Raw genomic sequence first — 12,109 nt, forward strand, 5'->3', positions numbered from 1 at the left:
GTCTCCTGGGGCCGTTGGTAGGCAAGAGTGGATAGGGAGAAGGCACTAACCTCGGCCCCATTTCTCCATGGAGCCAAAGACTCTCCTGCAGCTTGGCTGCGATCGCCAGTGGTGGGGACGGCCTTCTTGTGGATCCTCTGCCGCTGCCTCTGTGGCGATCTGCACCACGGGAGGAAGGTCAGGCGCGGGGCACCGGTCCTCCGCGGGGGTGGGAGGGAGCGCATCTATTAAAGTTTATTCGGTAAATTGTTTTTAAAAGTAACAAAGGTGGGTTTATTCAGACCACGGGGGAATGGTGAGTAAGGGGGGCCTAAAATTGTCGCACTGTCGTGTACCGTTTTGGCTGTGTAGAGGGGATGTTACACACATAAACACATAAACATATACACACAAACAAACCAAGTGTTTTAGAGACAGACGGACGGACGGACGGACGTTGACTTGGATACAGTTTTCTGCCATCATTGTGCATGTTGCATCTCTTTTAATTTGGCTTGACATCCCTGCAATCCTATTCCATACACCCACACCACAGTTAGATGGGTGGTTTACAAAATGTGATTCAGTAAGAGCCATACTTCAGTAACTTCATTACTTGGTTCCCAATTTTTGACTGATGCATGATTTGGCTTTGTTTCGTTTTTTTCCCCTCAGAACAGGGAACTGCTTTGTGTATGCTGTGGCTTGTACCTCTGCTTGGATTACATTGACTTATTTTCAGTATTTTTACTTCCAAAACAATAAACTTGGCTTTGTCCCAAAGCACAACCTTTTAAAAAATCAAAATAGATTGGCATAAATTGAATAGAACTTCAATAATAAGATAATCAAACACATGCCTGTGAATTCTTAATACTTTCCCCATTTCTATCATTAGGTAATTTCGGAGGGAAAAAAATTTGCATTGATAATATACATATGTGTCAGAAACGTCATTTTCTGTTTTTCTAACTGTGAGACATAACACTTATTTGCAGGGTATATAATACTGATTTGTAAGGTATATTTTAAATTACTTTATGATGTAGAATGCATTTATTGAAAAAAGTATTCAAAGTTTTTGAAGCAACAGCAATGAAAACTAATTTCAAGTAAAGGTGTGCTTTAAATTATTTTGTTTTGATTAGATTACTAAGTGAGCGTGCCTTGATGAGTTGTTCTGAGAGTTCAGCAATTGTGGCTGCTATTATGGAATGTTTACGTTTTACATTGCACCAGAATCTGGGAATGAATGAGGATCAGCAGAAGCTCCAAGAGATGCTCATAAGAGATCAGGTATGTGCGAAAAGCCAAAGCACAAACTGCAAAGAATTGACTTGGTGAGATTGGAAAAATTGAAACAGAAAAGGCAAAATTTGTAACATATTAATCTGTGGCATATATTTTAAAGCACTGTGGCACTTTGACATCTTTGATATTCTTAAGTTTTGATTTTGTTAAAACATTTCCATACTCCATTCCCTTTAACTTAACCTGGCAACAGACAATAGACAATAGGTGCAGGAATGCCAGCATCACCATTCAATGTCATCATGGCTGATCATTCTCAATCAATACCACGTTCCTGCCTTCTCCCCATACCCCCTGACTCCGCTATCCTTAAGAGCTCTATCTAGCTCGGTAGCGCAGCGGTAGAGTTGCTGCTTTACAGCGAATGCAGCGCCGGAGACTCAGGTTCGATCCTGACTACGGATGCTGCACTGTAAGGAGTTTGTACGTTCTCCCCGTGACCTGCGTGGGTTTTCTCCGAGATCTTCGGTTTCCTCCCACACTCCAAAGACGTACAGGTATGTAGGTTAATTGACTGGGTAAATGTAAAAATTGTCCCTAGTGGGTGTAGGATAGTGTTAATGTACGGGGATCGCTGGGCGGCGTGGACTTGGTGGGCCGAAAAGGCCTGTTTCCGGCTGTATATATATGATATGATGATATGATATGAATGCATTCAGAGAATTGGCCTCCACTGCCTTCTGAGGCAGTGAATTCCACAGATTTACAACTCTGACTGAAAAAGTTTTTCTTCATCTCCATTCTAAATGGCTTACCCCTTATTCTTAAACTGTAGCCCCTGGTTCTGGACTCCCCCAACATTGGGAACATGTTTCCTGCCTCTAACGTGTCCAACCCCTTAATAATCTTATATGTTTCGATAAGATCCCCTCTCATCCTTCTAAATTCCAGTGTATACTAGCCTAGCCGCTCCAGTCTTTCAACATATGACAGTCCCGCCATTCCGGGAATTAACCTAGTAAACCTACGCTGCACGCCCTCAATAGCAAGAATATCCTTCCTCAAATTTGGAGACCAAAACTGCACACAGTACTCCAGGTGCGGTCTCACTAGGGCCCTGTACAACTGCAGAAGGACCTCTTTGCTCCTATACTCAACTCTTCTTGTTATGAAGGCCAACATTCCATTGGCTTTCTTCACTGCCTGCTGTACCTGCATGCTTCCTTTCAGTGACTGATGTACTAGGACACCCAGGTCTCGTTGTACGTCCCCTTTTCCTAACTTGACACCATTCAGATAATAATCTGCCTTCTTATTTTTACCACCAAAGTGGATAACCTCACACTTATCCACATTAAACTGCATCTGCCATGCATCCGCCCACTCACACAACCTGTCCAAGTCACCCTGCAACCTCATAGCATTTTCCTCACAGCTCACACTACCACCCAGCTTTGTATCATCTGCAAATTTGCTAATGGTACTTTTAATCCCTTCATCCAAGTCATTAATGTATATTGTAAATAGCTGCGGTCAATATTCTTGACCAAGAGTGAAATTTTGGAGTTATTTATCTACAGAAATCAAATGTTGTGATGTGTTTTCCATTTGCCCAAGGGCTCTGATTACTGATCAATCTCTTGCTATGTAAAGTATTTTGGATGCCAATCTGTAGCTTATCACTTTTTTGTTGTAGATTATTCAAGAACTAATATGCCAATAGATTTTTATCCAGCCCCCTTCCCTGACATCAGTCCGAAGAAGGGTGTCGACCCGAAACGTCACCCATTCCTTCTCTCCAGAGATGCTGCCTGACACGCTGAGTTACTCCAGCATTTTGTGTCTACCTTCGATTTATGCCAATAGATTCCATCTATTCAACTTGTTTCTTTGTATGATTAAAAGTTATCCTTTCTATTAATACCCTTGATGCTACTTTTTGTAGTTAGTTATCAAATCAGCTGTTTAGGATAACTAATGTGCCAGGAAGTAAAATTATGCTCACATTTATCCCCCATGTGAACCTGCTAGGATTGTCAATCAATATTTTGGTGTAGTTGAAGATTTTTTAAATATAACATGAAAAGAGAACATTCAAAAATATCCAATGAGAGTGCTTTATAATAAAAACAAAACAAAAATCTTCATTGCAAATATAATTTCAGAATGAATAAGCTAATCTTATTTTTTTATTTTATAGTTACTACCTCTTGTACATTCTGCTTTGAAGAACCCTAAACTGCAAAACAGTACATTCTCCCATCTCGCAGATACTCTTTTGTCATGGGAAAGACGAGCTGATAATCTAGAAATAAAGGAATACGCTGATGCATATCGAAGATTGTTACCTTACGTTTGGGATGGTCTTTCTCAGCTTTGCACATCTCAGGTGGAAAGTGCAGAAGTTGACAAAAATCTATTGGAAGGAGTGGCTTCCTTGCTCGTATTGTTAAAAAATCCTGAGAGGGCTCAAAAAACCATTGTCAAAAAGAAAGGGAAGATTCGATTTTTTGACGAAGAAGGAAAGATGAATGTTAGCAGTAACAATGACAACCATTTGGAAGAATTAACATTTGAATCAACGAAGATGGTAAAATCTGAAAATTTGGGGGATATTTTCAGATGTGCTAAGCACAGTAATCCTGCCAGAACTGTACCTTTGGAAAACCTAGTCTGTCAACTTGCCAAACTGTGCATAACTCTGATCAAAAAACAGAACTCTGAAATCTATCTTGCATTTTTGGCCAAGCTGGTCAGTTCTTTTCCATCAAGAAATCTATTTACAGTTTTACAGGAAAGTGATAATGAAGGGAATGCTGAGATTTTCCTTGAAGAAAATAATGAAGTGGAAACAATGGCAAGTAATCCTGCTGTGCAGTTTCTGAATCAGAAACTGTTAACCTGGATGAAGGAAGACAAAGCTGATTTCAGTTGCCTGATTGATATGCTCTACAGTGTTCTTCACTGCTGCCAGAACAATGAGAAAATGATAATACTCAATCATATATCTCAGGTAAGTGTATAAATGTAAGAAATTGTTGCTTCTGCCCTTCCCCCTACGAAGCCGGTAACACATACATTGGCATTACTCGTTTTGTTTTTCTTTCTCTCCCCTTTCTTTTGTGTTTTAATCATTACTTTTATTTGCATTTGTTATTTTACTTTGCTCTTTTGCATGTTTCTCTGTTTGTTTTCAATTTTATGCGATTCAAGATCCTTTTCAGGAAATAAAAAAAGTAAATGGGAAGAATATGTTGAAGCTCTGTGGCAACTGAACTGGAGAGAATGCAGGTTGGTGAAATGAACATTTGAAATAGCTGGGAAATTGAATAGGTAGATTTACAACAAGAACCAAATGCAATGAACATGAGGTTAACAGGCAAGTGCAATAATGCAAATATTTTGGGGGTTTAAAAAGAATGCAGATTTTGTTTCTCCTAGACTCTTTCCAATATGCTCCTGGCTAAGTTTATATGTGCCTCCACTGGAACATTCATGTAATTGGAGAACAATAAGGTTGGATCAACAGATTTAAATTTAAAATGTCAAATATGGAATATTAGATGTGGAAATCTGACTATACTTTGTACATGAATGGATCCATTTTCTGTTAAATACTTTTTGGTGGATACTGAGTTTGGTGGATACTTATTATATTTATCCGTGTGGCAAAACTCTTTCCATTTTAGCATAATGTGGAAGAAACGGTGTGAGCGATGCCTACATCGGCAATATAAACGTTGTCTTCTGCAGTTCAAATTCAGAAGTGCAGCACGATCAAGTTTCAGGATGAATGGTCTGCTTCCGGGTAGCTCAGACAAGATCTTTGAGAGATATGATGACTGTTATTGTATACAGTGGAAATCCAGCTGTGGCATGGCTTCTTTTGTCAGGAGTTCATATTCTTTAAGGCTACATAAGATATTTACTAAAATATACCAAGGATGAAGGCCTTCAGTTATGTGAATAGCCTAGAGAAGCAGTAGTTGCTCTTCCATATGAGATCTAATGAGACATTTGAAATTATGACAAGTGTAGATAGAATAGAAAGGAGAATCTGTTTTCATCAGCACAGAAATGAGGAACGATGGGACAAAGGAAGAAGGTGATTGACCAAAAGACCAAGAATAACACGAAGAGGAAGCAATGGGTAATTTGGGTCTGGAATGCACAACCAGCGTGAGAGTAGCGACAGATTCAATTGTGCTATGCAAAACAACTCGATGAGTATCTGAAAGGAAATCATTTCTAAAGCTGTGATGACAGAGCAGGGAAGTGCTCTCGCAAAGAGCTGGCATGGACGTAACAGGCAGACCATTTCTTTCCAACCTAAACCATTTTGTGATAGTATATTTGTATTTCTTGTGCTGTTCTTTAATGTTTTCTTACTGTATTTGGAATTTATTCACAACACCAAAATAGGCTCTTGCCTCAATATTTATTTTATGTCTTTTTGAAGCACCATGATGTAACTTTGTATATCAGTGTAAAAATTAGTTGTTGTAATTCAGCCTTTTCATTTACTTAACTTTTTCCTTTTTCTTACTAGATGGAACAAGGATGGCTCATCTTATTTTATGTTATACAAAAGGTAATTTTTCATACCATTGTGTTTTGTTTCAGAAAACCTCGTACTTCAAGGACATGTAGCTTCATTAACTGAAAGTCCAGGCACAATATCATTACTTGGTCATTGGTTAATATGTTATAGATCATAAATTTGGAATTAAAACTGCACATTTATTTTGTTGTCAAAGAATTAGCTCACAATTTAAGGCAAGCTAAGGAAACTGCAAATTAAAATACATTTTAGCTGAAAAATTGTTACTAATATTAATATGAATTTCTAGTAATGTTTGCACTGATTAATGTCTTGATAAGTTAATTAGAAGTTAGCCATTTCCAATGGTAAACAACTTTGCAATGACACTGTTAAACTTAATCTAAAACACACGTTGTAAATCAAACAAAAAAGTTCAAAACCTTATAAATATTGCATTTTTAAAGAGAACAAATTGCAGTGCAGTAAATTCTTGTTTATCTGGTATTTGCTACCTGGAATTCTCATGCAGCTGACAAATTTCCAAGAATATTAAACAATTTCATAATTTATTCAATGACTGTTTAGCCTTAAAATGTATAATTGAAGTACATTAACATTATTATTTAAGCGTAAGGAGATGAATAAGAGTTCGGCAATTTATGTAAAGATTTCTGCATAGAATACACGTGTGATGTACAGTAATGTTTTTTATTGAACAATTCTCACGCAACTGGCATATTCAGGCATCTGGCAGCCCCTTCCCCACTGATGCCAGATGGTTGAGAGTGTCAATACTCACATGATTATTGACGTTGCCTGGTAAAACCTATTTCTGACCTGTTCCTTTCAGGCTTGTGTGGATCCAATTAAGTATGTTGCTATCTCTGATTGGTTAAAAGGAGATGTTTTGGGCGAGAAACTTGTCCTGTTAGCAGATGAGCTCTGCACAATGGAAATGACAACAGGTTCTTTGCCAAGAAAGCATGACTCAAATAACTGGATGCTACTTGGCTTTGCTCTGTCCAAACATACCAATAATGGTGAGTAAAGAAGCCTTCAAACAGGAGCCCTTTAACATTTGTATTTCCTCAAGTTTAGCAATCTTAACTGGACAAGCTGTATGAAATACTGAAGGATTTAATATGATAGATAAAAGTTAAATTTATTTTCTCTGGTGGAGGAAATCAGAACAAAGGGACAGATTCTTTTGAGATTGAGATTTAAGAAATTTGAGTGAAATAACAGAGCATTTTACAATTAAAGAATGGAACTGTAAAAAAATGTACTGGGAATATTCAGATGAAATTGCATTTTCAGCAAGCGAAATAGTGGTATTAACTTGGGTTGATGAAGCATAGCAAGGTGAGAAGGTAATCAAAAAAATCCAAAAAGATTCTCCAAGTACACTCGGGTCAAGAAGGAGAGAATAGAGAGCTAACAAAGTTGTCTATGTGTGAAGACACAGAAGGTGAGCATCGACCTAAATGAATGTTTCTCATATGGATTTACTGTGAAGAAAAATATGGATGCTGTGGAACTCTGGCGAGTTAAAAATGATGCCTTAAAGTAAGTCCACATTACATAAGAAAAATAGGTGCTGGAAGTTTTAAAACGTATAATGGATTTTGCCATAAGTGCCTTTTCGTGCCTTTTTTCAGCAAGATATTGCCTTTTTCACGATCGAGTGCCTAAATCAGCCTTGCCTAAATCAGCCTTTTTTTGGCGTGTTAACGTAACGTACAAGAAAAATTCCACCACCGGGGCGAAACCGGGGGCGTCACCGTCGGTCGCTCATTCGTGGGTAGTGGACGAGGCCCCAGCCTTTTACAGTCAGGCTGTAAGTGGTGATTGGAGAGGGGTGGGTGGGGAAGGGTCCAGTATTTTCAAACTGGTGTCAGGCTGTGAGTTGGTGTGAAGTGTTGGTCGGGGAGGGGGGGAGGGGCTACCAGGGTTAAGCTTTTGTTTCTCGAACCTGCAGTAGAACCCGTTCAGGTTGTTGGACAGCTGACGATTGCCCAAGGAGCAGGGGTTTTTCCTCTTGTAGCTTATGATTTCCTGCAAGCCCTTCCAAACTGAAGAAGAGTCGTTAGCTGAGAACTTGCTCCTCAACTTCTCAGAGTACCTTTCCTTGGCAGCTCTGATTCCCCTTCTCAGCTTGTACTTGGGCTGCCTGTAGAGGTCTGCATCCCCGGTCCTGTAGGATCTACCCCTGCATCAAAATGCCTAAAGTCAAGTCAACGCCATGTAAATAACAACGATTTGGTGAGAGTGTTTGGGAGTGATATATTCTCTACAGACAACTGTGTGCTGTTTTGCAAAGTATGTGAGAAAGCAGTGAATCATGAGAAGACAGCTAAACACATTTTAAACCATATTTTGGTGGTGGAAATACATGCCTTTTTTGGTCAATAAATGCCTTTTTCGTGCCTTTTTTTGTAATTTTATTATGCCTATTTGCATGCCTATTTCAGAGATGTTTAGCGCCTAAACATCCTGGCTCTAGTGATTAACATGACCTTATTTGAGAAAGGCTGCAAAGAAAAGCCAGGAAACTCCAGACTTCCTTCAGTGGTCTAAGTTATTGGAGGGGATTATGAGAGATGGGATCCACGTGTATTTTGAAAAGCAAGGACTGGTCAGCAGTAGTCAGTATAGCTTTGTAAGTAGGAAATTGTGCCTCTCAAATTTGAGATTTTTGGAAAGAGGTGACCGAGACGACTGTGGGCTGAGGCATGAGTTTAATTTGGATAAATGTGAAGTGTTGTAGTTTAGTAAGACAAACTAGAGCAGGTGTACCATTCCATGAAAGTGATAATACAGGTAGATAAGGTGGTAAAGAAGGCATTTTGTACGCTTGTCTTCATGGGGTATTGAGTACAGAAGTTGAGACGCCATGTTACAGCTGTACAAGTTATTGGTAAGCCCTCCTTTGGAGTACTGTGCACAGTTCTTGGTGACCTGCTATTGAAAGGATATTGAAAAGTGTGCACAAAAGATTTACGAGGATATACTGGGTCTGAAGGATTTGGGTTATGAGGAGAGGCTGGATAAGCTAGGACTTTTTCCCCTGGGTGCATCGGAATTGGAGGGGTGACCTTGTACAGTGCCCTCCAAAATGTTTGGGACAAAGACCCATCATTTATTTATTTGCCTCTGTACTCCACAATTTGACATTTGTAATAGAAAAAATCACATGTGGTTAAAGTGCACATTGTCAGATTTTAATAAAGGCCATTTTTACACATTTTGGTTCCACCATGTAGAAATTACAGCAGTGTTTATACAGTCTCCCCATTTCAGGGCACCATAATGTTTGGCACACAGCAATATCATGTAAATGAAAGTCATCATGTTCAGGATTTTGTTGCATATCCTTTGCATGCAATGACTGCTTGAAGTCTGTGATTCATGGACTGGATGTCTTCTCTGGCGATGCTGTGCCAGGCCTGTATTGCAGCCATCTTTAGCTTATACTTGTTTTGGGGGCTAGTCCCCTTCAGTTTTCTCTTCAGCATTTAAAAGGCATGCTCAATTGGGTTCAGATCAGGTAATTGACTTGGCCACTCATGAATTGAGCATTTTATAGCTTTGAAAACCTTGTTTGTTGCTTTAGCAGTATAGGATCATTGTCTTGCTGTAGAATGAACAGCCGGCCAATGAGCTTTGAGGCATTTGTTTGAACTTGAGCAGATAGGATGTGTCTACACTTCAGAATTCATTATGCTACTACCATCAGCAGTTGTATCATCAATGAAGATAAGTGAGCCAGTATCTTCAGCAGCCATACATGCCCAGGCCATAACACTCCCATCACCGTGTTTCACAGATGAGGTGGTATGCTTTGGATCTTGGGCAGTTCCTTCTCTCCTCTATACTTTGCTCTTGCCATCACTCTGATATAAGTTAATCTTCATCTCATCTGTCCACAAGACCTTTTTCCAGAACAGTGGTTGCTCTTTTAAGTACTTCTTGGCAAACTGTAACCTGGCCATCCTATTTTTGCGGCTAACCAGTGGTTTGCATCTTGCAGTATAGCCTCTGTATTTCTATTCATGAAGTCTTCTGCGGACAGTGGTCATTGACAAATCCACACCTGACTCCTGAAGAGTGTTTTTGATCTGTTGGACAGGTGTTTGGGGATTTTTCTTTAATATAGAGAGAATTCTTCTGTCATCAGCTGTGGAGGTCTTTCTTGGCCTGCCAGGCCCTTGCAATTAGTAAGCTCACCAGTGCTCTCTTTCTTCTTAATGATGTTCCAAACAGTTGATTTTGGTAAGCCAAAGGTTTGGCTGATGTCGCTAACAGTTTTTGTCTTGTTTCTCAGTCTCATAATGGCTTCTTTGACTTTCATTGGCACAACTTTTGTCCTCGTGTTGATAAACAGCAATAAAAGTTTCCAAAGGTGATGGAAAGACTGGAGGAAAGACTAGGTGCTGAGAGCTCTCTTATACCTGCATTAAGGATGAAGGAGGCAATTAAACATACCTGAGCAATTACAAATACTTGTGAAGCCATGTGTCCCGAACATTATGGTGCCCTGAAATGGGGGGGGGGGGGGGGGCTATGTATAAACACAGCTGTAATTTCTACATGGTGAAACCAAAATGTATAAAAATGGCCGCCATTAAAATCTGACAATGTGCACATTAATGACATGCAATTTTTTCTATTATAAATCTCTAATTGTGGAGTATAGAGGCAAATAAGGAAATGATTGGTCTTTGTCCCAAACATTATGGAGGGCACTGTAGATGTTTATAAAATCACAAATGACATAGAATGACAGTCTTTTCCCCAGGGTGCAGGACTATTAAACGACTGACCATTGGTTTAATTTGAGAGGGGAAAGATTTAAAAGGGACCTGAAGGGCAACGTTTTCCACGCACATCATGGTGCATGTATGGAATGATCTGTGAGAGGAAGTAGTAGAGGCAGGGACAATTATAACGTTAATAGATACTTGGACAGGTATAAGGATAGGAAAGGACTGCAGGGATATTGTCCAGGCATAGGCAGTGGAAATAGGTTGGTTAGGCAACTTGGTCAGCGTGGATAAGTTAGGAAGAAGGGCCTGTTTCTGTGTCATCTAGCTGTATTGATAGATTACAAAAAAAGTTAAATGATTTAATACAGATGATGCAAGATGATAAGAGATGGTAATGTACAAGCAAAGAAACAGAAGGTTGATCTGCTGTAAATGAGGTTAGAAATAATAAGATTTCAATCTCCCCCTTGTAAACATGATTGACTTTTTTAAAAAATCTTCATGATATATTCAAAAGCCTATTTCTGTGCATTCTAATGCAAATTAGATGAATAATCAGATTACTATCCTGTGTACTTCACGTAGATTAATGAAAAAGGAGAAGTCTTCAAAGCAGATCATGAAATGCTGCTCATGCACTGTAGAACAGCAAACTCAAAGTCATTATTGATAAATGCATGGAAATAAGCCAGCCTGTTTACTCGTGGCTTCTTACGTAGTTCAAGAAATCCAAACACTTTATGATTATTTTGAATCATTGTATTTGCTGACTGTGTAATAGTCAACATCAAAAATTTATACTTGGAGGATGTATGTCTTGGTAATATATTGTAATCATTTCATTTACTGTTTTGTTTATAGAGTTCATGATTGCTGAAATGTATATAGAAAGAATAATTGACAGACTCCACCGTGCACTTTCGAAGGATCTATCTGAGGACCTAACTAAAACTGGAGTTATGGAGCCCTCGCTTTCTTTCATTTGTGATTTGGCATCCAACTTTTTCTGTTCCATCAAGGGATGTTTGCAGATGTCTTCAGCTGAGGATCTTCTTTTCACGATTTTCCAGCTCTGTGCTCAAAGCCAGGAGAAAACTCATCTCTCAGGTGAAGCATAAACATTATTTTTATGGATCTTCAGACAATTACCGTTTTAAGCATTGTTCATATTATATGGGTCAGTATATATTTAAATTGTTGCATTATATTGCACTCCACTCCAGTGAACCTTGCTTGCTGTCCCTCTTTGAGCCCACAACTACAGATAGTACTCCAAAAGCTATTTCAATCAAGTACTTTCACCCACATGCTATAGAACGATTTCCTTACAATTGCAATCTATCCCTCTTGCAATCAAAGCCATTCTCAATTTATTCTTAATTACCTGCTGTATTCACTTGTTTCTTCTGTGAGAGCACCAACATCTTGCTGAATAACCACAACTGGAGATGCCTCAGAAAAATTTGCTCGGCATATGAGTTAATCTTTCCATGCATCTGAACAATGCAAATGTTTTTAATTTGCCCATTTCTATCTCCTTCCCAAAATCCACAAACAAGGCTGCCCTGGA

The 12,109-nt window shown here is 39.1% G+C and overlaps 1 protein-coding gene across 1 annotated transcript in view; it reads left to right on the forward strand.

The window, feature by feature from the left end:
* Nucleotides 1-12,109, forward strand: part of ltn1 (listerin E3 ubiquitin protein ligase 1) — an 87,884-nt gene that overhangs the window by 17,240 nt on the left and 58,535 nt on the right. Inside the window, exons 9-13 of the mRNA XM_078408919.1 lie at nucleotides 1,128-1,275; nucleotides 3,431-4,243; nucleotides 5,780-5,821; nucleotides 6,624-6,813; nucleotides 11,401-11,646. Of these exons, the coding sequence (XP_078265045.1) occupies nucleotides 1,128-1,275; nucleotides 3,431-4,243; nucleotides 5,780-5,821; nucleotides 6,624-6,813; nucleotides 11,401-11,646 (1,439 nt within the window). The remainder of the gene's footprint in view (nucleotides 1-1,127; nucleotides 1,276-3,430; nucleotides 4,244-5,779; nucleotides 5,822-6,623; nucleotides 6,814-11,400; nucleotides 11,647-12,109) is intronic.

Source organism: Rhinoraja longicauda, chromosome 12 (assembly GCF_053455715.1).
Source record: "Rhinoraja longicauda isolate Sanriku21f chromosome 12, sRhiLon1.1, whole genome shotgun sequence".
Taxonomy (NCBI): Eukaryota; Metazoa; Chordata; class Chondrichthyes; order Rajiformes; family Arhynchobatidae; genus Rhinoraja; species Rhinoraja longicauda.